This window comes from Solanum pennellii, chromosome 9, assembly GCF_001406875.1.
Source record: "Solanum pennellii chromosome 9, SPENNV200".
NCBI lineage: Eukaryota > Viridiplantae > Streptophyta > Magnoliopsida > Solanales > Solanaceae > Solanum > Solanum pennellii.
In genome coordinates, this window is record NC_028645.1 from 74012805 (window position 1) to 74036837 (window position 24033).

The 24033-nt window shown below is 32.9% G+C and overlaps 1 protein-coding gene across 1 annotated transcript; it reads left to right on the forward strand.

Moving 5' to 3' along the window:
- The first annotated feature begins 19530 nt into the window (after positions 1–19530).
- On the forward strand, positions 19531–20272 carry LOC114074074. The gene is made up of 2 exons (XM_027911994.1): positions 19531–19957; positions 20217–20272. Exons 1-2 carry the CDS (start codon positions 19531–19533, stop codon positions 20270–20272), a joined length of 483 nt encoding a protein of 160 aa, XP_027767795.1.
- Positions 20273–24033: the final 3761 nt, after the last annotated feature.

Here is a 24033-nt window from a genome sequence, read left to right on the forward strand (position 1 = left end):
AAGCACGCCTAACTTGTTTGAATTTTTCTTTTCAGGGGTTCTCTATATGAATTTTGAATCTGAATATAAACTCTTTTTTCAGGAAACTACTGAATATTTTAAGTATTGATTATTAATCTTGAAGGAAAATCGCAACCTTTTAGGAACATTGTCACTAGGGCTGGCAAGGGGACGGGGAAGGGGACTGGAGGACGGGACGAAGGGGGACGGGACGGGACGGGGGACGGGGAGAGGGGATTTGACACGGGACCGGGATTGGGGGGACAAAAATAGGTCCCATCCCGTCCCACTATATATACGGGATGGGATGGGATTTGGGGGGATGGGACGGGACGGGGGATTCTTTTTTTTAAATATTTATATATTTTTATTGAAATTATACGTCTTTAGATAATAAATTTTAAATTTAATTTTTGATTTTCAAATATCAAAAAAAAATTTCAAATTTAAAGTTTCAATTTATAAATTTTAAGATTCATTTTTTAAATTTCAAGTTTCAACTTTAAAGTTTTAAATTTCAAATTTGAGAAGTTTAAATTTGTAATTTAAATATTTTAAAGTAATGGAAATTTTAAATTTTAAATTAAGTATTTTAAAATTAGTTTAGTACTTTAGTATATATTCAATTGTATATATTAAAATTAAAATGCAAAACAATAATTGTATTAAAAAACTTGAACAAAAGTTAAAACCTTCAAATTTATTCAATAGAACTTAGAAGTTACAACTTACAATTAACAAATATTAGTGGAGTAACTAATCTACGCAGCCACCTTCTAGGAAGGGTTCTGTTTCAATAAGTTCTCATACGTAAAACTAATATTTGTTACAGATTTTAGATGAGTAACTAATTTTACGCAGCCACCTTCTAGGAAGGGTTCTGTTTCAATTAGTTCTCGAATGTAATCTAAAAATATATGTTTTCTCCTTTAAAATTTAATTCTAATTGTCGCATCATATCGATGGTGATATCCTCCGGTGTTGGCAAACTTGTTAGAAATTCTTGTGCCTCTAATTCATTATCACTGCATTCAATTTGCGTTTTGATCCAACTTGCTTGTTTTTTACTTAACTTTGGCAAATTGTTATTCCTCCTTTCGGCATTGGACCAGTCTCTAAATAAAACTGTTGTTTCCAAACTGTCTTCCGCCAATGAATGTCTATGATCACCAATTTGAAACCTTGCCGCACTGAAAGCAGCCTCCGATGCAACTGATGAAGCTTGAATAGCTAGAACATCACGAACCATTTTGCTCAAAGTTGGAAATGCATCGCTTCGCCTACTCCACCATCCTAATAAATCTTCATTGCCATCTTTGATTTCCAAGTTTTCTAAAGATTGATTAAGATATTCTTCAAAATCATCACGGTTAGTAGAATTAAGACCAAAAAAACCTCGCATATAACATGAAATTGGAAGTGACGAATCAATCTCAACATTAGAAGTTTGACCAACTTCTCCTTGAAAATTTTCAGTAGTTCTATATTTTTCATACAAAACTTTTGCTTCTACTTTTATGCTAGACTTACACGCTTGACAATTTGGAATTTCTTCCGGTAAAATTTCTAAAGTTTCATAAAAAGTGTCGACAAGGCCTTGCACACCTTGTAATTTATAAGCAGGATGAAGTAAAGTAGCCGTTAAAAAAACTTGAGGAATAGGAAAAAAATATTTTTTAAATTTTTCAATCATACCTTCAATTGCAACTCTAAATTTATCTATTTTTTTATATTTACAAAATTGAATTGAAAGAGCACAAATATTTATTAATACGGATGAAATAGTAGGATAATAAATTCCCGAAAACATGGTAGTAGCATCATAAAAAAGTCTTAAAAATTGTAATAGTTCTTTAGTTTCTTCCCAATCTTCATCACAAATTCTATCTAATGGGTCAGCATTATGAGCATTAAAAACCATTTGTATGGGTCTTCTATATTTATAAGCAACCGAAAGCATTTCGTAAAGAGAATTCCACCTTGTTTTAATATGTTTTGGAATTTTTCTAGGTGACAATTCACATAGTGAACAACGCTCATTAAATTCCCTAATTCTAGCAGCATTGTTTGTATGAAAAATCCAGGTAACAGCATATTCAACTTTTATGCTACCACAATCAAATAATGAAATACCATCTTGTACAACTAAATTTAATATATGTGCAACACATCTAACATGAAAAACTTTATTGTCAATTGGACATAATCTAACTTTTAACATGTTAGCAGCATTTGTATTATTAGATGCATTATCTAATGCGACAGACATTATTTTATCTATAATCATGTAATAATCTAAAACACTTAAAATATTTGAAGCTAAATATGCACCAGTTTTTTTCTCTATACATAGTTTATAACTTATAATTCTTTTTTGCAAATTCCAATTATGATCAATCCAATGTGCAGTAATAGTTAAATAATCATTTCCATTAACACTACGACCCATGTCCGAAGTTATAGACACTCTACTATCTAATATGCTAAATAGACAACGAAGAAATTGACAATGTTTACCTTGATATTCAAAAACATCAGATTTAACAGTATTTCTTGAAAAGCCTCTATAATCCGGATTATAAGTTTGTTGAATATATTCAATAAAACCGGGATTTGAAGGAAAACTATAAGGCAAACCACAAACAGAAACCATTTTAGCTAAATTTTCCCGATCTAATTCCTTATTATATTTACGTTGTGTTATTGGACCAGCGGGGTTAAAAGGATCTAATGTTCCTTGAACCATGTTAGAAGCCCCTATCGATGCATTACCGGTAATATCTAATTCATTAATTGAAATTCCCTTTTTTCTATTGGCTAATGCTTTAGCTTCTTTATATTGAATCGGCACACAAGATAACAAATGTCTATTTAATCCCCCCGTTCCACCTTGACCCCCACCTTGTTTATGTTTAAAAGGTTGCTTACACTTATTACAAATAGCAACACTATTTTCTTTATCAAAAGTCATAAATTGCCACACAATAGAAGTTTTAGGTCGTTGATACTTCACCTTCTCCCTTGTGGGAGGTATAAGGGGTGGATGTCCAAAATTTTGCTCCGGTAAATTGATAGTCTCATTTGGAACTTCTGTCACCGGACTAGTAGGTGTTTCTTCTAACTCCTCTTCTCCCAAATCAGCTTCTACTTCTTCACCTGAATTTTCATCAACATTAGGATTAATATTACCATAACGTCGTTCTAAACTTTCGTGATCGAGTTGAACATTTGAATCAATATTATAAGGAGTATCATCAACATAAGTAGAATCATTTATGTTAAATCTAACTCTACTCGTTGATTTAGATGAAGTACCACCACTTTTACTACTCTTTTTTACTTTACTATTTTTTTTACCAAAATTAAATAATTTAAAAAGTCTACTTTCTTCGTTATCTTGTGCTTTCTCTTTTCCTTTACCGCTATTTTTTTTGCTAGAACTCATACTTAATTTTATATATATATATATATATAAAGTGTAATATAAAAATAATAATAACACAAAAGTAAAGACGAATAATAAAATATAAATATTATGAAACGAATGTACCAAACGTCTGCGTTAATAGCAGACGTTAAACCGATTGTTGAAGCTTGTGATTTGTTGTAACTTGTAATTTGTAACTCCAAGTCTCCAACCAATACTTGATAACAAATATGAGATAATATAATTATATTTATTGATATAATATGAAAATTTTGAATTGAAAATTGAAATATATGGATTCTAATAATATGAGAATTAAAATTGAATAGAAATTAAGATTGACACTTGAGAGTTGAGAGTTGAGAGGATATAGAAAATAGATGAGAGAAATGAGAATAGATGATTTTGTAAGAAATAGTAGGGGATAGGTGTATTTATAGTATTAAAAATGGGTTAAAGTGTAATTATTATAACTTGAGGGTTTAAAATAAAATTTTAAAAGTAGGGGGGTGGTAGGGGGTGGTAGGGGTGTTTGGGAACACAAAAAGGGGCATAAATCCGTTGGGGGGCCCACTAGTCGTTTCCCCAACGGATCTAAACGGTCAATTTTTTAAAATTTAAAAAAAAAATAGGGGAGGGGGATCCCGCGAACCGGCCGGTTCAACCAGGCCGGGTCGACCGGGATGCAAGGGTGAACCGGCCCCTGACCGGTCCCCTCGTCCCCCACCCCTTAAACCCTAGGGGATGGGTCGGGTTGGGGACGGGGCGGGTCGGGACGCGGGCCGGGGCAGGCCATCCCGGTCCCCCTGCCACCCCTATTTGTCACAATTTAATCCTGCCTTATGATCCCCTAAAAAGTCTAATAGAACTTTCCAGATTTATAAGTTAAAAGCTAAAAATCATGTTGAGAACCCTCTGTTTGATGATAATAATTTTATTTTGATGTAATGGAAAATGGGTTATCCTGTAGAAGATAAATTCTATTACATCTTCCTAAGACATATAGTCTCTTCTCTTAGAAAACCATGAAAGATGAAATAGCCAAAGTATATAATTTCCTGACATCTAAGTGTAATTTCTTTGAAAGTCAGTTCAAGCACTACAGGGATAGAAAAAGGTTAGTGAATGTCACTATTTACGGCTTAGATTGAGGAGTGCCTAATCTTCAAGGAAGAATTAGAATATAACTATGATTACATCTGTTCCAAACATGGAGGGATTAATAACTATGTATATGACATGAGAATAATTCCCTATTCTTCCATCAAATTAATATTCTGGCTGTTCGTTATTATTAAATATATAACAGTGGTACTGTTTTTCTGTCCTACCATCATATATTCTGCTTATGCATTACTAAGTTGACCAATTAAGAAGAATGTTCTGTGGTTTTATATCACAGTGAATCGTGCGTGTTTGACACTCATAGTTAAGATAAGAAAGCGCATACCCACATCATTCTCTGAAGTGTGGTCAAGCTACTCTTCTCATGTATCTCCTTCTCTGGCATGAACTGAAGCAGCAGCAGGGGAAGATGTTTGGCAAATTTGCCATTCAAAATTTGCTTTGTCAATCAAGCATCGTCATATGTGTTGTTTTTATTTTGTTGCAAATTTTTTTATCAGTTAAATTCTTACTTCACTTTCCTATGGTTAAAACCCAAAAGAATTATAGTTACTCAATACACCTTCAGGCTTACTTAGCTTGATATACTTTCATCGCAACGATGAAACCCAACTGAAAAGCCATTTCTGCTTTTTATCCTTCAGTAGTCCACCTACTTGTTGCCGTGGATCTCTTTATTGGCTCAAAAGTGATATAAAGAGAGAAGATGCTATACTCTTGATCGGTCAGGATTAGCTTCTAATTCTTCTCTAAATGACCAAAGAAAATATTCCGGGAGTAGTTAAAAATCGATTCTTTCTTTTCCATCCCAGTACCCTATATTAGGAGGATTAATGGTAGTCTCACTAACCGGTCTCCAGTGTACATTCGAAACTTCAAACCAATTAATGGTGGAGATGTTCAATTACTTGAGCATGCCTAACTTGTTTGAATTTTCTTTTTAGGTTTCCCTATATGCATTTTGAATGTGAAAATAAACTTTATTTCTTTGGGGCAACTGCTGCATATTTCAAGTATTGATCATGATGCTCCCACTATGGGACATGAATACCTCATGTGCGTCTAGAATCTGGAAGAAAAATCACAACCTTTACATTCATGAATGAAACATATTATCTGATGTAGACGTTCAGAACTAATATCTGATGTTCCTAGAGTCAGACTAAATCCATTAAGTAACAAGAAATCTGACACTACCTTAGTTCTTCTGCATGCTGAAAATACTACAGGCATTTCAAGTTTTATATCAAATCCAAAGCTTACCAAATAGACAGAATGTTAGCGTTCTTACCTAGTAGACAGAATTTAAACCATTTTAGATCAAATCCAATGCTTTCATTTGTAGCCTGTGGCCTCAATCTGCCATTTGTAGAAATTTTTATCTTATCAGTGTCAATCTGAACATGCAACACCAATCTCAAGTATGCTAACCAAGAATTCCATCTCTTCTTTCTTGATACTGCCCCAGTATTCTTGAAAAGTTGTTTTGTCTAGAATCTCCATAACTTTCTCTGGCAATGTTGTTTCAACAAAGTGATGGAGGCTAGAGCTTGCTTGGAACAAAGTGTCATCTGTGGGTCTTCTTCCAGTGAATATCTCCAATATGAGAATCCCAAAACTGTATATATCTCCTTTAACGGAGAACTTACTACCCATTCCAATTTCTGCAACAAGAAAATTTAGCTTATAAATAAACCACTATTGTTAGAAAAAATTTCATATCATAGTTTTTGTTAACCTAGAATCATTACCTGGAGCTGCATGGCTAAGCTGAGCTGTGAGATCTTCATCAACAACGAGTCTATTATATTCTAGATGTTTTGATGATCCTCACAAATGCAGAGTCTAACAAGGGAGCAGATTCAGGTTAGGGTCCTTTGGCACTGAGAGTCTCAAAGGGGTAATGAATAAATAAACTCAACATCATGTTTATTTGTGTGTCTTCATTAAAAAGGGGGAAAATATTATATTTTTGGTGTTTTGATAATCCTCACAAATGCAGGGACCTGGTCCTCGACAGAGTTCTCTCCCTTAGATGTATAATGGGGTACAACTGTAAAGTTGTCTCGTCAATCACTAGTAGGTGAGGTGCCAACATACCAAACCAATCAAAATGGATCAGAGTATTTGTCCAACGGGTAATAACTCTTCATGGTTGATATTTTCAATATGACAAACGCCATGTTAAAGTTATTCATCCAAAGGAGGAAGCCAACCAACAAGCCTTTTAGGAATTCTCAAATAACGCAGCAAAGGACCTGGTCCCGGTTAGTTTATGAACAAGAAAAGACAGTTGTCAAAAGGCTGCCAACTGATGTGGTTGGTGCACAATCTCCAACTTATATCAAATCGAGGGACCTTGTGAAAGGACCTGGTCCACAGTTTGACATTCTCCTCACTTCTAGGCTGAAAAAAGTACAAGTGGTTGGTGCACAGTTGGACAGGGACCTCGACCAATGGCGTGGTCTTGAAGGTTGTGACTATTCTTCATTAACCTAATGTCAATAATTATAATCTTAGTCTTTACAACTTGAAAAACTGTCAAGAACTCTCATCGAAAAGTGAAGATTTATCCTTAAGATCAAACTCGAACCAGATAGAGCTGCAAGCTTAGTGGTCTTAAGATTTATTCTTCTGAACATATATTGTAGATCTAATCCTACATCTATAGAGGACTTAGATAGTTTTTTGGTACTATAATTCTTCATTAGTTGTAGGTAACTGATTTAGTGGGCAGTGTTGTACTGCCTAGGAAAAATCTAAATCATAGAGTTAAGTGTTTTAGTGGGCGGTGTTGTATCCGCTTAGAAAAAGTCTAAGTTATCTAGGGGTAATAGCTTAGTGGGCAGTGTTGTATCTATTAGACTCTTCAAGTAATAGGTAGATTATTTGGTCGTGAGATTAATAATTTTTTCTCACATTGGGTGTAATTGGGTTCATTTTTGCTTATGAAAGATTAGTGAGCAGTTGAAAATCCTGTGCAACAGGTCGTGGTTTTACTCTCGTGGAAAATGAGGTTTCCACGTAAACTTCTTGTGTTGTGTTCTCCTTATTGTTTACTCTTCTGCACTGTTCTTGTTGTGTCAAGGGACTTGGTCTATTGACTGATAGTGGATGTCTATATTCTATCAGAGTCTCACCGAACCAGATCACTCCATGAACTGTGAGATCTTCATTAAGAAGAATGTTCTATGGTTTTATATCACAGTGAATCATGGGTGTTCGCACTCATGGTAAAGATAATGAAGTGCAGAGGCCACATATTATGATATTCATTCTCTCAAGTATCATGCTTTAGGGAAGTACGTGCTTCTTCCACGTCTTTTGATAAACACAAGATCGTAAATGCAGTTTCTGAATCCCACCACAAAACTAGGAGTTCCGGTTTAAACCATCTACACTCAAATTTGAAAATATTCCGGTGACAGGAACCTCACCATCTAGATTGTTGACAAATAAGTTCAAAAAGAGTAAGGAAGTAAGACTTGCAATGAAGTGAGGAATTGGCCCTGATAGATTATGTTGGGAAATATCCACGGATTGGAGATCCGACAAATCTTTTAAATTGGGAATGGTCGCTTGAAGGGAGTTTCCCTTCAAATAGATCTCCCCCAACGCCAGGCATTTTCCAGGAGTTCGTGGAATCTTCGCCGAAATATTGTTTTGAGAAAAATAAAGATAAGTAAGATGACCCCAGTTACCAATATACACCGGTAAAGGACCAGTCAAAGAGTTATAAGATGCATAAATACATGTGAGGATTGAGAGAGCAAAAAGTTGTTGTGGTATAGTTCCTGTTAGGCTGTTTTCAGAAATACCCAATTTTAGCAGTTGGCTACAGTTTCCACTAATTCTGTTCCCGTAGTAGAGTAGGGGTGGTAACTGACTAGAAAGGTTGACTGTTAAATGAGGTAATGTACCTACAAACTCCAAAATGGAGCATTTGTAGACTGCTGGCAGTTGGTAAGAGAATTCACATAGTCAAGGTCATCATGCTTACCGTATCCAAGTTGGTTACTCCAAACGTTGAGCCACAACAAATTCCGCAAGTTACTAAAACCCTTGGGTATATTTCAAGTGAAATTGTTTAAAGGAAAATCATGTTCTAGCAATTTAGAAGCCTTGGCCTAAGAGGACGGTATGGAACCAATGAATTGAAGTTTACCAAGTGAAGTACTAGGAAATTAAGAAAGTAGTTGCCTAAATCGGATCTGAGATTACCAGGGATGAAAAATTGTACAACGGAGGAGGGAACTCCCCGAATTAGCTATTTACTGACAACACAAGAAGCCTCAACTCGGTCAATCAAGAAAAAGAAGCTGGCACTTGTCCCTCTAGATTGTTGTACGATAAGTACAACTCTTCTAAAGATGTAATATTTCTAATAGAACTTGGAAAGAGTCCTGTCAGGTTGTTATTTCTGAGAGACAGTTTCACTAACTTCTTTAAAGATCCAATTTGGTAAGGAATCTGTCCCACAAGAGTGTTGTGGTCAAGGAAAAGGTTCTTGAGGTTAACACAATGTGATAGATTAACTGGAATTTCCTCTGTCAGATAGTTGAAACTCAAATTCAAGTTTTGAAGTCTTTACAGCCTGCTGAGTTGTTGATGAATTTTTTCATGGAAGGCATTTTCTGCAAGGTCATGCGAATTAAGAAAAGAGAGATTTCCTATATGAATTGAGATCATACCTGACAGCCTCATCCCTTCGAGATTCAACCGGATGACTCTTCCGTGTCTCAGACCACATTTTACTCCAGTCCACTAACAGAAACGAACAGAATCATTCCAAGAGGCGAAAACTCTTGATGGATCCTCACTTATTTGGGACTTGAATCCAAGTAAGGCAAGTTTATCAGTTTCATTAGCAAGAAAAGCAGAAGATGCCGCCTGTTGGAGTAAAAAAGAGAACAGAAACACAAGAAACACAGTATGGATAGCCGAAAAGGTGTGGAAGTTAAAACTTGCTGTGAATGTTTCCATTCTGCAAAATGTCAAAAACCAAAAGATGATACCTCTTTGAAATGTTGTTATTGGTATTGGAGCACCACTTCATGGTATATTGACAAAAAAAATGACTAAAATTGACAAATATGCACAATTATAAACAAGTTTGGTTAGCAATTTTCTTCAAGATTGATTCAGACTTTGGTGCTTGATCCACCTAATCTTTTCATTATAATATGCATTCATAATTATTCAGCTCTTGAAAAAGTCACAAAGGTCTGGTGCAAGGTAAGGACATATTAACTGATCTTTTTCTGAATCAAGAGTTGGGCTGACTAACTGTAGAATTGTTCTATTTGAGTCAACTCCCCAACTTTTCTCTTTAAGTTCACTGATACAGAAATTCAGAATAGTTTGTGTAAACATGTATTGCAAAATTTGTATTCCTTTTTTTTTTCCAGGGGTCTTAATGATAATTGTAGCTACGATTTGCCAGGAAATATAATACGTGGATGATGCATTAATAAATATCGAAACAAACACAAATGATACTTATGTATATTGGGAATTAAGAAAACTAAACAACAATCATCCAAGGAAAGCATTAGAGCTAATTAACACATTTAATAGTTTGATGCATACTATATATCTAGTAGTGTCCAATTCATTCTGCTGCTGGTTACATCCTCTAAATTCATATTCCTCACAAATTTGTTGTATCCTCAACCTCAGCAGCTTGTTCATCACATATCTCAGTGATGATCGAGTCTCGCTGGCTGTATATTTTCGGTATCAGGTCCAAGCAGCATAGCGTTGATAATTCCCATAACATCTTGATCACCTGCAATATGATCCTTTTTATGACGTTAAAACCAATTGATAAACAATACTTTGATCAACTCTATGCCCTTTAGTAGTCCACCTGTTTATTGGCGCAATTATTGACTCATAAGTAATAGTAGTGTTCTAGCTTTTGATACAAAGAGAGAAGACGCTATACTAATTGACCATCCTGAGTTTGTTGGTCTTTGTGCGCCATCACTATGATTAATAGAAGCGAATACAATGATCGATAAACTCAAAACAATCAACTAGTATACCCTCTACTCTCTTTGTATCAAAAGATAGAACACTATTGTCACTTATGAGAAAATATAGAAAATTGCATCGATAAACAAGCGGACTACCAAAGACCAAAAACAAGTGGACTATCAGTTGGATTTCACGCCATAAATAATATCACTTTTATGGAAGTACGTGAAATTTGTAGAACAAATTGGAATTTTCAACCAGTATATTGATGATAACCATTTTGTATTGATTTAAATGTGGGCAAAGAGATGATTTTATTAATAATGAATAGGGTATCTATACAAGAAGGTGGAACATAACGATAGGAAAGAAATAAAACAATTATTAACTAAAATAAATGACAATCTTTACCGTAATGAATAAAGATCAAGAAAGAAAATCAATCAAAAAGATATGACAATCTTTACAATTATTAATAAGAATCAAGAAGGAAATCAATACAATCAATCACAACATATGACAATCTTTACCGCTATGAATAAACTGATGTTCAGAAACTAAATATTTTATCATCATCATCTTATGGAAATGCCCATAAAAAATTAACTAACAACTATACTCTTTATTTTACCTCTTATTAAATAAATTGTATTTGGACACGCACGTTGCGCGTGTACCCCTTTCCAGCGAGCATAAGTATTTTTAAAAATTGCATCAATATATAATAAATATATTCTAAAATCAATGATATCCAATATCTAAAGTGTAATCTTGAAGATTCTTAATTAGTACTAAATTGATTTTAATTTTAGTTTGAGTTAAAATTTGATATGAATTTGTCAAATTTTTATAGTTTTTTATATAGATATTATGTTTTGATTAAAAAACAATTAAGTTAATTAAATTCATAGATTACAAACTTAATGCACTCATATCATCAATTAAACCCTTGTCCTACCACCACAATCAATATTACATTTCTAAACAAACTTCATTTGATATGACTCATCGCAATTATAATATATTTTTGTTAGAAAATGAATTCAACATCTTTTTATATTTTGTGGAATTGTATTGTTAAAATTGTACTTGAAAAATAAAAAAGAACATGATAAAAACAATATTATGACATTTGAGTGATGAGTAATATAAATTCTGAATGAGAAAGGGAGGAATAAACTATGGATAAAATAACTAAAATAATCAACAAAAATTAAAGCAAAGAGAGCTAATATAATTTCATGAGTAAAATAACCAAAATATGATAGTGTATTCATTCCTTTTTTCTTAACATGAGTTGTTATCCTCCCTTCTTTCTTTTGAATGAAAACTCCATTAAAAAAATTAAATTCAAACAAAGAAAGTGAAGCTGAATAGGCAATGAATATCACATCACACAACATGCCAAAGCTCATATACATTTTTTACTTTTATTGGGTTATGATGGTTGTTATCAAAATTAAATACTTAATTAGCTTTATACACAAGTAACTCACATGAGTCTGCATATGAAAATTCAATAAATTTGACCTACTATTGACAAAATATAATAATAATAATAATAATAGTAAAAGAAAAACACAAACAAAGAATTGTGCTAACAATAAAATCATGTCAGAATGAAATGTAACTTACCCCATTTGTATTGGCACAACTCAAAGTAAAGTTCTATGCAATCGACACTGAAACATCTCATCAATTGATTTTTCCTATAACAAAAAAAAACATCATTAGAATACGAAACTGCCTAAAAAAAGGAAACTGTATCAACAAGAGCAATCGCAGCTTATTCATCGAGAAGCAAGAATACAAGAACTCATGAACAATAACAAGCAGAGAAATGAATATAGTTAATGAGGATACCTACGTTATTCATATTTATGGTTACTTGTTTTTTCTAACCATCTTGTCAGCCCAATTGATTAAGATAACAAAGAATCTCATAAGCTATTGACACAAAATTACAAATTTTATTTTTCATCCGAGATTAAAATCTTAAACATCAGTCAAACATCATAAACTATATTATAAGTAAGAAGTAAGAAACAAAATAAAAAATAACTTAAAATAACATGCACAATGCAGCATCCAAAAGAAAAATGTTCTAATGCTATCTATCAAACTCATAATAAAATAGAATGTAAAGAGCTAGAAGAAATACATATATGAAATGAAAAGACAAGGATCATAGTGGGAAATGTAAAGAGACAACAGTTTCTTTAGAAGATTATTAATGAATAATTATCTTTTTAATGTATTTATTTCATCTAAAAATATATATTTTAAGTATAATATGATATGATTATTATTTAATATTTTGTTAATTAAATATTTTTATTTAATATAAGGGTAAAATGGTAATCCAACATTGTACTTTTATACTTCCCACTTATAATAATACTAGTTCTCAGAACGTGCATTGCACGTTTGTCCCCTAATTGATAGTAGAAAAGTTAATTTATATAGCTAAGTTCAACTCTAAGTCCTTTCATATGTAAGTTAAACATAAGAATATAACTCTGCACAAAATATAACATGAAAATATTGTGTTAGAAGTTGGAGGTTTAATATTTTAAATACTAAGCATAAGTTTTAATAATCAAAAAAGAAATTGCCTATTAAAAAAACATATGTATAGAGAAAAATATTACAAAATGTTTGGGCGGTATACCATCAAATTTATAGAAAAAATTACAAATTCAAACGAAAGAAAAGAAGTAAATAAAAGACATGACATTCATAATAAAAGACATCACATTAAAATATATAGACAAAAATATTTCCAGACTAATTGAATTATATTTTGTTAGAAGTCGACTTACTGTACACAAAACATATTATATGTATAAAAAAACTATAATCATATAATATTAATAAAAAAGATAAACAAAAAAGAAAGCATGAATATGTTAAGAATAAAGATACACTATATTTCTTGAACTATATATATATAAAAGTTAAATATGAATTCTAAACAAAGTTATTTCAATGTATCATTTAGTCATATTTTTACTATAAATTATTATTTATTTTATTTTTACTTTTGCACTTATTTTGTACCTCACTGTAACAGTTAAGTACATGAATTTTTTAAACTTTTAAGATTACATATAAAAAATAGAAAGTACAAATATATTGATTTAAAAAGATAACTGATTATCAAACAATGACAAAGACATAATTATTATTCTATGGGATTTAACATGTTTACCCTCAAAATAATTAATAATAAATACAAAATGTGATTAGCTTTACTATATATATCCTAAAGATAGAAGAAAGAACGAATACAAAAATACAGTAATCAATTACAAAGTTCTATCTAAAAACACAAAATGATGGAGATACACAAAAATACAAATTCACTTACAACTTCATATTGGAGTATATTCATCATGCAACTATTATAATTTACATATTTCTCGAGAAAAAAAAGATGAATACGCATGAAATTTTAAATAATAAGAATAAATAATTAAAATAGTAAGAATTCTTATAATTACAAACTGTAATAAAAATTTTACAACTGACGTAGACTAACCTACTGTAAAATGCAAGACGATCACAAACTTAAATAAAAGAAGGAATATATATAATGAAGTGTGAGTGTGTCTGATAGACTCTTCATTACCCCCACTTATCTTACAAATTAAAATTGAAAGGTTATTAAACTCTTCATTACCCACATTTAATCAGTACATGAATATATGATGCATTAAGATCTTGTTTGATGCATGAATTTAAATATAACTATTACTTATATTTAATTAATTAAAATAGATATTAATATTAATTTATTTTAGGTGTAATATAAGGGCAAAATGATAATTCAACTTTGAGATTAGGAGCTTCCCACTTATAATAATATATGATATGATAAATTATACTTATCAATTTAGCACTTTTGATTACTGATATTCACTTTTTTTAAACTGCATTCATGCTACAATTATGGTGGCACCATTGGGCTTCTAGTACTATTGAACTCATCCATGGTCAATCTCTTCATATACATTGCCTTATTTATAAAAAACATGCTTAATGTTATAACTCATTTTAACTCGAGGTCAAACGATGTATAACATATTAGTGAATTAGAAATCCTATTTTGCTAAAGTAATGCTAAGTTAACTTTGAATTATTGCTAACCTCATGAAATTATAGGTAAAAGTTCTAATTATCCTAAAGGGAAGCACACGCACTTTAAAATCCGTTAAAAACGATTAGCCGATCAAAACTTAGGTTAATTAATTAAAAAAGGAGCAAATTTAAAAGGAATATGTTTTAAGGACTTGCGATATGTATCTTGAAAATAGAATCCCTCATATTTTGCAAAAAAGTAGAAAAATAACTTTACACGATTCTAGGTAAGAGTTCTAATTATCCTAAAAGGAAGACGCACATACTTTAAAATTCACTAAAAATGATTTGCTGGCCAAAACTTAGGTTAACTAATTAATTAAAAAGCAAAAAGAGCAAATTTGAAAGGAGTATGTTATAAATACTTGTGATATGTATCTTGAAAATAATATCTGTCATCTTTTGCAACAAATCAGAAAAGTAATAAATCACAGTAGATCAAAGGAACCTATCCACCGAATTAACTTATCCATCTTTAGTAAAATATCATGTCTCCTTTTTTGGAATGGTTTAAAACTTTCAACAAAACTTGCTCATTTCATAAACAAAAAAAGATTTTTAGTATGGGGGTTTTAGTCAATTTTTTTTTAAAAAAAAAACTTAATTGATCTAATCTAGGTGAAATTAATCTATTTTTTACAACGGTTTGTCAAAAACATGAAAATTCCGCGAGAACCAACATAACTAATATGTTCAAGACTAAAGTAGTTAGTCTAAAAAAAGTAAAAAGGGCAAAGAACAAATAAGTGTCATATAACACAAAATTAAGAATATCGGCAAGAACACAAACATAATAAAGTAAAGACAAAGAGAAAAACGAAAGGAGTAGATTTCCAGATTTCCTTGCTACTTTGCCATGTCTATTTGCATGAGCTTTTGAGAAGCAGGAGATACAAAGTTGAAGAGAGGATTCGAGCTTTCAAATCTAGCAATGGTGTTGAGTCTTGAAATGAGACTTCTTGCACGGAATAGTCTTTTATGAAAGACTCCAATTAGCATCGAAAGTGTTCATGTAAATAAAGAGAGAGCAAGGAAGTTAATAAGATGATTCAACTTTAAATGATAGTGAATAAATGAAATATAGAGGTAAGTAAACATGCCATCCAAAACACAAAAATGTGCAAATGCCTATCAAGATATGGCTCACGCAATTGGTAACTTTAAACCAAACTTAAACAGCCAAGCCACCATTCATGTCTTTTAAGCACAAAATTATTAGTCAAGTTCAACAGGTTTAAGCTAAAAAAAACATTACTTTTCAATCCCTGATCCTTCCACATTTTACCCAGCCATCACTAAATAATTTAGAAGGATACTTATACACAAAACTCTACTAACTAATGGATTAGGGAAAGATGTTAAATTCTATATTTTTTGTGCATCATGATTTTTCTTACACTAATTTTTTTTATACAAAAAATGTGACCTGCATAACATTTCTAACTAAGCAAGAAGGAACACTCGATCTCTTTTAAAAATATGAATACATGAGCTGCAAAATTTCATCATATAAAGACAATAAATAAACATTTAACTTGGACTGATGTACTGATTTCAAGTGAAGATTTAATCACCTAATGAAACAAAACAAAACCATTTCACAAATAAATTATTGGCTTCTCTGGATCGACAGCAAACAAGAGTTTTTTCTGGTCGCTGGACACAGTTATGAGTATAATAGGAATATCTATGGGTATAAAAATGTTGTAGTGTTGGAGACAGTTAATCCCATGTATTGCTTCCATCCAACGTCAACGTTAGCTTGTGTCCATTAGACACCCTCCAATAATGTAATGACTGCTGATTAGGCTGCAAACTTAGATGACATCAAAAGATTGTCAAATTATTTCCATCCAAGAAGAAATTTCATCAGAGGGGGAGAACAAGAAGAATCAGTCGGATGAGGAGGAGGAGAAATGATGTAATAGAGGTGACTTTCTGCTCTTCAATATTTAAATATGACTTTTATTTGTATTTCTAGGAGATGGACGACATAGTCAAATATTGTAATAGACATGATTTCTGCATTTTGAAGAAAAATTTCTTCCATTTTTTTGCACATTTCAAGTGATGAATTCCAATAAATGAAAGATTTTCAGGCAAAGATTTTAGATGAATCTTCCATTCAAGATTTGCCCGACACTATCTGATTGAACCTTTTCTTTTTTCAAATAGAATAAGAGACTTCCACTTAGCAATTAACATAAAAATGGTTAAATATAAGATATAATTTCCTGACATCTAAGTATATTTTATTATAAGTCAACTCAAGCACTCTAGGGTGAGAAAGCCATGGTTAACCATTTTCTCAGTAATGTCTTTGTCAATTAAGCATAGTCATATGTTGTGATTTTAATTTGTTCCAAATTGGAATTTGGAATAGGTCATAGTTCACATGCCAAAATGAAATTTAAGAGTATATCAATGATCCTAATCTCTAATATATACAATATGATGATATGATATGATATGACATCATCTGATTGTCAGAAGATTATTACTATCAATATTTTCTTATATTTCTCCTTGTTGATTTAAAAAAAAAAACATTTCCCTTTTACAATCTGTCCTATTACACTCATATATCTATATCCTAAATAGAAAACTTGAGGGATTACTTTGTACAGGAAAAAAATAAAAGACATTACAACATTATTGCATAAGTCGGATTATTTGTATATGAACTTTTTTTCTCCATATAAATCCAATAGTACTTGTGTTGAGTTGACCTGAGTTGAAATTAGGTTTTGATGATTGACAAAATATAAAAGAAAGCCAGATCATTAGCAGGTCTAGGGAGGAGTTAGTTTGCAGTAGTTCAAGTTGCTACGATATATTTAGTGGCAATAACATTTCCTTTTAACGACAATAGTGATACAATACAAAGTTTTAAGTTAGGCCTTTCTTCAATGCGGTCTCCTTTCCCAAATCTCTCGCTTCAGGCTCCCACTGAACATTTAGCGGTAATTTGGTAAACGTTATTGCATCCAACATCGTTAAAGCCTTTAGCGACATTTATATAAAGTGTTGGTTGTAGATACTCATATTTATTATTGTTACTAAATATACTATAGTAACTATTGTAGTATTACTACCAAATCCTTTATTTGTTCTAGTGAACTGATGAAATATATGTATGGGACATCATAAATGTATCAAATTGGTTCAAATAGAAATAAGTGTTTTTATACATAGTATATAAAGTATAAAAATACATATATAGCACATTAATCTAACTCAACCCAAAAGCTAGCACATGAAGAGAGGATTGTCCAAATCATATAAACAACCACAAGTCCAATCCCCAACTAATGTGGGGATCTTACTCACTATAACACATCATCCACCCTCAAAGGGAGCCCAAATGGCGATGAACTTGACTATCATACCATGTAAAGATATGGTACTTCAGTAAGCTAACTTAACCTCAAAATCTAGATCACAAGAGGAAGATTGTTCAAATCCATATAAGCAACCATTTCGTTCCCCAATCACCGTGGGACTCTAGCCCACTCTAACGCCCTGTTTCACGCTCAACCAAACGTGGAGTGGGAGCTTAAATGAGGATGAACCTTGTATGGACTTAAGTAATAATCCTCCCCATCAGGAGCTAGTTTTTGGTGTTGCAGTTTCATATCTTTACATAATATAAGAGTCATATCTATTTGGACTTCTCATACATACTATTATTGGGCTTGAGCTTGGGCTTGGGCTTGGCGTGTGAAGGCGAGTGTTAGAGTTCAACATTTTTGGGAGAATGAACTAATAGTTTGCTTGTATGGACTTGAAGTGTCATATCCATACATAAAGCAAATTCACAAATTGATTAAACACATTTATACTCTTAAGATGGATATAATTAATTTGAACAACATATATCATATATTGTTTCTTAATGTGGATGAATTATTATAAGTCCACATATATATATCTAGTTTCATTGATTGTTCAGCAAGAACTTGCCGAATCGCTTCGGAGATTTCCCAAATAAAGTTTTATACTATTTAACAACAACTTGTTTTAGGGTAAAACATTTTATGTCTTTCGTAATAGACTCAAAAAAGGGAATAGAAAGAACTAAAAGCATGAGAAACGGCAACGGAGCAGAGGAACACAATAGTCTATCAGAGACAATTGAAATGCCGGATGCTATGGTGATGGAGATTATCTCGCGCTTGCCTTTGAGGTTTGTTTTTCAATGTAAAATTCTATCCAAGAATTTTAAAGGTATGATATCTCATCCAGAATTTTCAAAAACTTTATTCCACCGTCAAAAAGTCACTTCTTCACAACTCATCTATTTAATTCATGATGGGAGATTGCTGAGAGAATTCCCAAAAATCTCCCTAAACCCTATCACTCAATCTGTGACAACGCTATGTTATGGCGTAGAGATTTTGGCTTCATGTGATGGTTTGCTTCTCCTTGAGTTTGAGAGAATTAGGTGTTACTGCGTATTCAATCCCCTAACTAGAGAGCATCAACTGATTCCATATCCGAATTCTCCTATACATGAGTTAAAAAAGATAGGCCTAGCGGTTGATTACCTTACTTCAAATCAATACAAATTGGTATCCATAAGTAACCTTGTGGAAAATTCCAACTTGTTCTACAAATTTCACTTTCTTTCATCAGAGCGATCTGACTTGTGGCGTGAAATCCAATTGAGAACCAATACTTTCATATCCTTACCTTACAGTAGTCCACCTGTTCATTGGCACAATTCTTTGTATTTTCTTAGAAGTGACGGTGGTGTCCTAGCCCTTGATACAGAGAATGAAGAGGTTGTACTCATCGACCATCCAGACATTATTGATCATTATGATATTAGCTATGGGAAAATTTTGACAAGTAGGGAAATGAGTGGTAATGATATATGGCTGGGGAGGGCGCAAGGTTTACTTACCCTTGTATGCATTTTCAGAAAACACATAGTCATTGGGACTTTTGACAGAGCAAGAAGCCGTTGGGGGGTTTCCCACACTTTGGACAACTTTGTTTTAAGTCCGGATGGCGATATTATCGGCTTTCCAGTTTGGATCGACAGCAAAAAAGTGTCTTTTCTTGTACAACGTCCCCCAACACAGTATCATGATCTATACGAGTATGATACCAACATCAATGGGTACAAAAATGTTGCAGTCCTGGACAAAGTTGATTATCCCATGTATTGCTTCTATCCAACATTAGCTTGTGTCCATAAGACGCCCTCCAATAATGTAACCATTGCTCAGCAGTTGTCTATTGCAGAAAGGTTGGATGACATCAGAAGATTTATTCTCGAAGGTACCAGTTAGTTTGAGTTTAATTTTGTATTTTAGTTCTTGCAATCTCCTAAATGTTGCTTAAGGTCAGAATAGCAATTCCTTTCAAATTTATGTTTAAAACACCTCAATTGAACCAAATCGACATTTTCATAGAGATATTGTCTACCTTCTTTGTTTGACTTCTGTGGCATTTTATAAATTCTTGGTCTCCTTTTTTACTTTAAACAAGTTTAAATTGTTTCTAATTCTTTTCACATTTTGTATATAACTTTGTCCAGATGCATCAGAAGAAGAAGTTGGAGGAGGAGGAGGAGAAGAAGAAGAAACATTGTAATAGACTTGGCTTTCTGCCCTTCACTATCTTCAATCATAATTAGTTTCTATTCAAACATGACTTAATCAGTCATTTCTGGGAGATTGAGGGCATAGCTACATATTGTAATAGACGTGATTTTCTATATGCATTTTGAACAAAAACTTCTTTTCTTTTTTTGAAAATGCTGCACATTTGAAGTGATGAACTCCTATAAAAGAAAGATTTTAGCATTACCAGGAAGATGTTTGGCGTATCTTCCATTCAAAATTTGTTTTGTCAATCAAGCATCGTCATATGTGCTGTTTTTATATTTTGTTTCAAATTTTTTTGAACAGGATTGAATTTACGTTAGTTGCATTCTTACTTAATTTTTTATGGTCAAAAACCACAGAGTGAACAAAACTGCAGGATTACTTAGCTTGATATACTTTCATCGCAGCGATGAAATCCAACTGAGAACTGATTTCTATTTTCTATCCTTTTGTAATCTGCCTGCTTATTGGTGTGATGCTCTTTATTGGCTCAGAAGTGATACAAAGTGAGAAGAGGTTCCAGTCATTGTTTATCAGACTGCTCATCTTTCATATTTTGTTGCAAAGTTTGATGTGGTCAGGAGATGTATTATCGAATGTACCAGTTAGTTGAAGTTCAATTATATATCTTTAGTTCTTGCAATGTTTTATATGAGACGTAAGGGATTAGCTCCTTATTCTTTCTCTAAATGACCAAAGAGAAGATTGAGGTAGTAGTTAAAAACCGACTCTTTGTTTTCCATCCCACCACCCTATTAGGAGGATCAACAGTGTTCTCACTAACCCCCCAACGTGCACTCAAATTTTAAGGAACTTTTGTCACCATGACCATTTAATCCTGCCTTATGATCCCCTATAGAACTTTCCAGATTTATAAGTTAAAAGCTAAAAATCATATGTTGAGAACCCTCTGTTTTATGATAATAATTTTATTTTTATGTAATGGAAAATGGGTTATCCCGTAGAAGATAAATTCTATTACATCTTCCTAAGACATATAGTATCTTCTCTTAGTTGAATATTATAATAGACGCATGGTTTCCTATATGCATTTTGAATAAAAACCTTACGTTATTTCAAGAGATGAACTCCTATAAATGAAAGATTTTATCCTCACCTGGGGAAGATGTTTGGCAAATCTGCCATCCAATAGCTTAAAGATAAGCCACTATTGTTAGAAGAAATTCCATATCACAGTTTTTGTTAACCTAGAAACATTACCTGGAACTGCATAGCTAAACTGAGCTGTGAGATCTTAATCAACAATGAGTCTCACCAAACCAAAATCACCCAAATGAGCTGTGAGAGATCTTCATCAAGAAGAATGTTCTGTGGTTTTATATCACAGTGGATAATGAATTGCAGAGGCCACATATTATGATATTAATTCTCTGAAGTATCATGATTGAGGGAAGTATACTTCTTCCGCGTCTTTTGATAAACTCAAGATTGTAAATGCAGCTTTTGAATCCCATCACAAAGCTCGGAGTTTCGGTTTAATACATCTGCACTCAAATTTGAAGATATTCCGGTGACAGGAACTTCATCATCTAGATGGTTGAATCATAAGTTCAAGTAGAGTAAAGAATTAAGACTTGCAATGAAGTGAAGAATTGGCCCTGATAGATTATGTTGCGAAAGATCCAAGGATTGGAGATCTGGCAGATCTTCTAAATTGGGAATGGTCACTTTGAGGGAGTTTCCCTTCCAATAGATCTCCCCCAAGGCCAACCATTTTGCAAGAGTTCGTGGAATCATCCCCGAAAAATCATTGTGAGAAAAATCAAGATAAGATGACTCAAGTTACAAATATACAGAGGTAATGGACAAATCAAGGAGTTAAAAGATGAATATATATCTGTGACGGATGAGAGAGAAAAAAGTTATTGTGGTATAGTTCTTCTTAGGCTGTTTTCAGAAATACCCAATTTTAGCAGTTGGCTACAATTTTCCAATGTTGAAGGTATGTTACCCTCTATCCTGTTTAGTCCCAAATAAAGATATGTTACCTTCTGGGTATGCTTCCACTAATTTTGTTTCCATAGTAGAGTAGGCATGGTAACTGACTAGAAAGGTTGACTGTTAAATGAGGTAATGTACCTACAAACTCCAAAATGGAGCATTTGTAGACTGCTGGTAGTTGGTAAGAGAATTCACATAGTCAAGGTCATCATGATTACCGTATCCAAGTTGGTTACTCCAAACGTTGAGCCACAATAAATTTCGCAAGTTACCAAAACCCTTGAATATATTTCAAGTTAAATTGTTTACAGTAAAATCAAGCTCTAGCGATTTAGAATCATTGGCCTAAGAGAACGGTATGGAACCAATGAATTGAAGTTCACTAAGTGAAGTACTAGGAAATTAGGGAAGTAGTTGCCTAAATCGGATCTGAGATTACCAGGGATGACAAATTGTATAATGGAGGAGGGAACTCCGCGAATAAGCTATTTACTGACAATCCAAGAAGCCTCAACTTGGTCAATCGAGCTATTGAAGCTGGCACTTGTCCCTCTAGATTGTTGTACGATAAATACAACTCTTCTAAAGATGTAAGATTTCCAATAGATCCTGGAAAGAGTCCTGTAAGGTTGTTATTTCTGAGAGACAGTTTCACTAACTTCTTTAAAGATCCAACTTGGCAAGGAATCTGCCCCACAAGAGTGTTGTGGTCCAGGACAAGGTTCTTAAGGTTAACACAATGTGATAGATTAACTGGAATTTCCCCTGTCAAATAGTTGAAACTCAAATCCAAGTTTTGAAGTCTTTACAACATGCTGAGTTGTTGAGGAATTTTTTCATGGAAGGCATTTTGTGCGAGGTCAAGCGAATTAAGAAATAGAGATTTCCTAGATGAATTGAGATCATACCTGCCAGCCTCATCCCTTCGAGATTCAACCGGATGACTCTTCCGTGTCTCAGACCACATTTTACTCCAGTCCACAGACAGAAACGAACAGAATCATTCCAAGAGGCAAAAACTCTTGATGGATCCTCGCTTATTTGGGACTTTAATCCAAGTAAGGCAAGTTTATCAGTTTCATTAGCAAGAAAAGCAGAAGATGCCACCTGTTGGAGAGAAAAAGAGAATAGAAGCACAAGAAACACAGTATGGATAGCCGGAAAGGTGTGGAAGTTAACACTTGCTGTGAAAGTTTCCATTCTGCAAAATGTCAAAAACCAAAAGATGATACCTCTTTGAAATGTTGTAATTGGTATCGGAGCACCACTGCTTGGTATATTGAAAAAAATTTGACTAAAATTGACAAATATGCACAATTATAAACAAGTTTGGTTAGCAATTTTCTTCAAGATTGATTCAGACTTTGGTGCTTGATCCACCTAATCTTTTCATTATAATATGCATTCAGAATTATTCAACTCTTGAAAAAGTCACAAAGGTCTGGTGCAAGGTAAGGACATATTAATCTTTTTCTGAATCAAGAGTTGGGCTGACTAACTGTAGAATTGTTCTATTTGAGTCAACTCCCCAACTTTTCTCTTTAAGTTCACTGATACAGAAATTCAGAATAGTTTGTGTAAACATGTATTGCAAAATTTGTATTCCTTTTTTTTTTCCAGGGGTCTTAATGATAATTGTAGCTACGATTTGCCAGGAAATATAATACGTGGATGATGCATTAATAAATATCGAAACAAACACAAATGATACTTATGTATATTGGGAATTAAGAAAACTAAACAATAATCATCCAAGGAAAGCATTAGAGATAATTAACAAATTTA

What these genes read in the sequence shown, in the direction of transcription:
- LOC114074074 (XM_027911994.1), top strand. Translation starts at nt 19,531, where the DNA reads ATGAGTGGTAATGATATATGGCTGGGGAGGGCGCAAGGTTTACTTACC. An exon ending in CAGAAGATTTATTCTCGAAG is followed by an intron (nt 19,958 to 20,216) that starts GTACCAGTTAGT and finishes AACTTTGTCCAG; the next exon opens with ATGCATCAGAAGAAGAAGTT.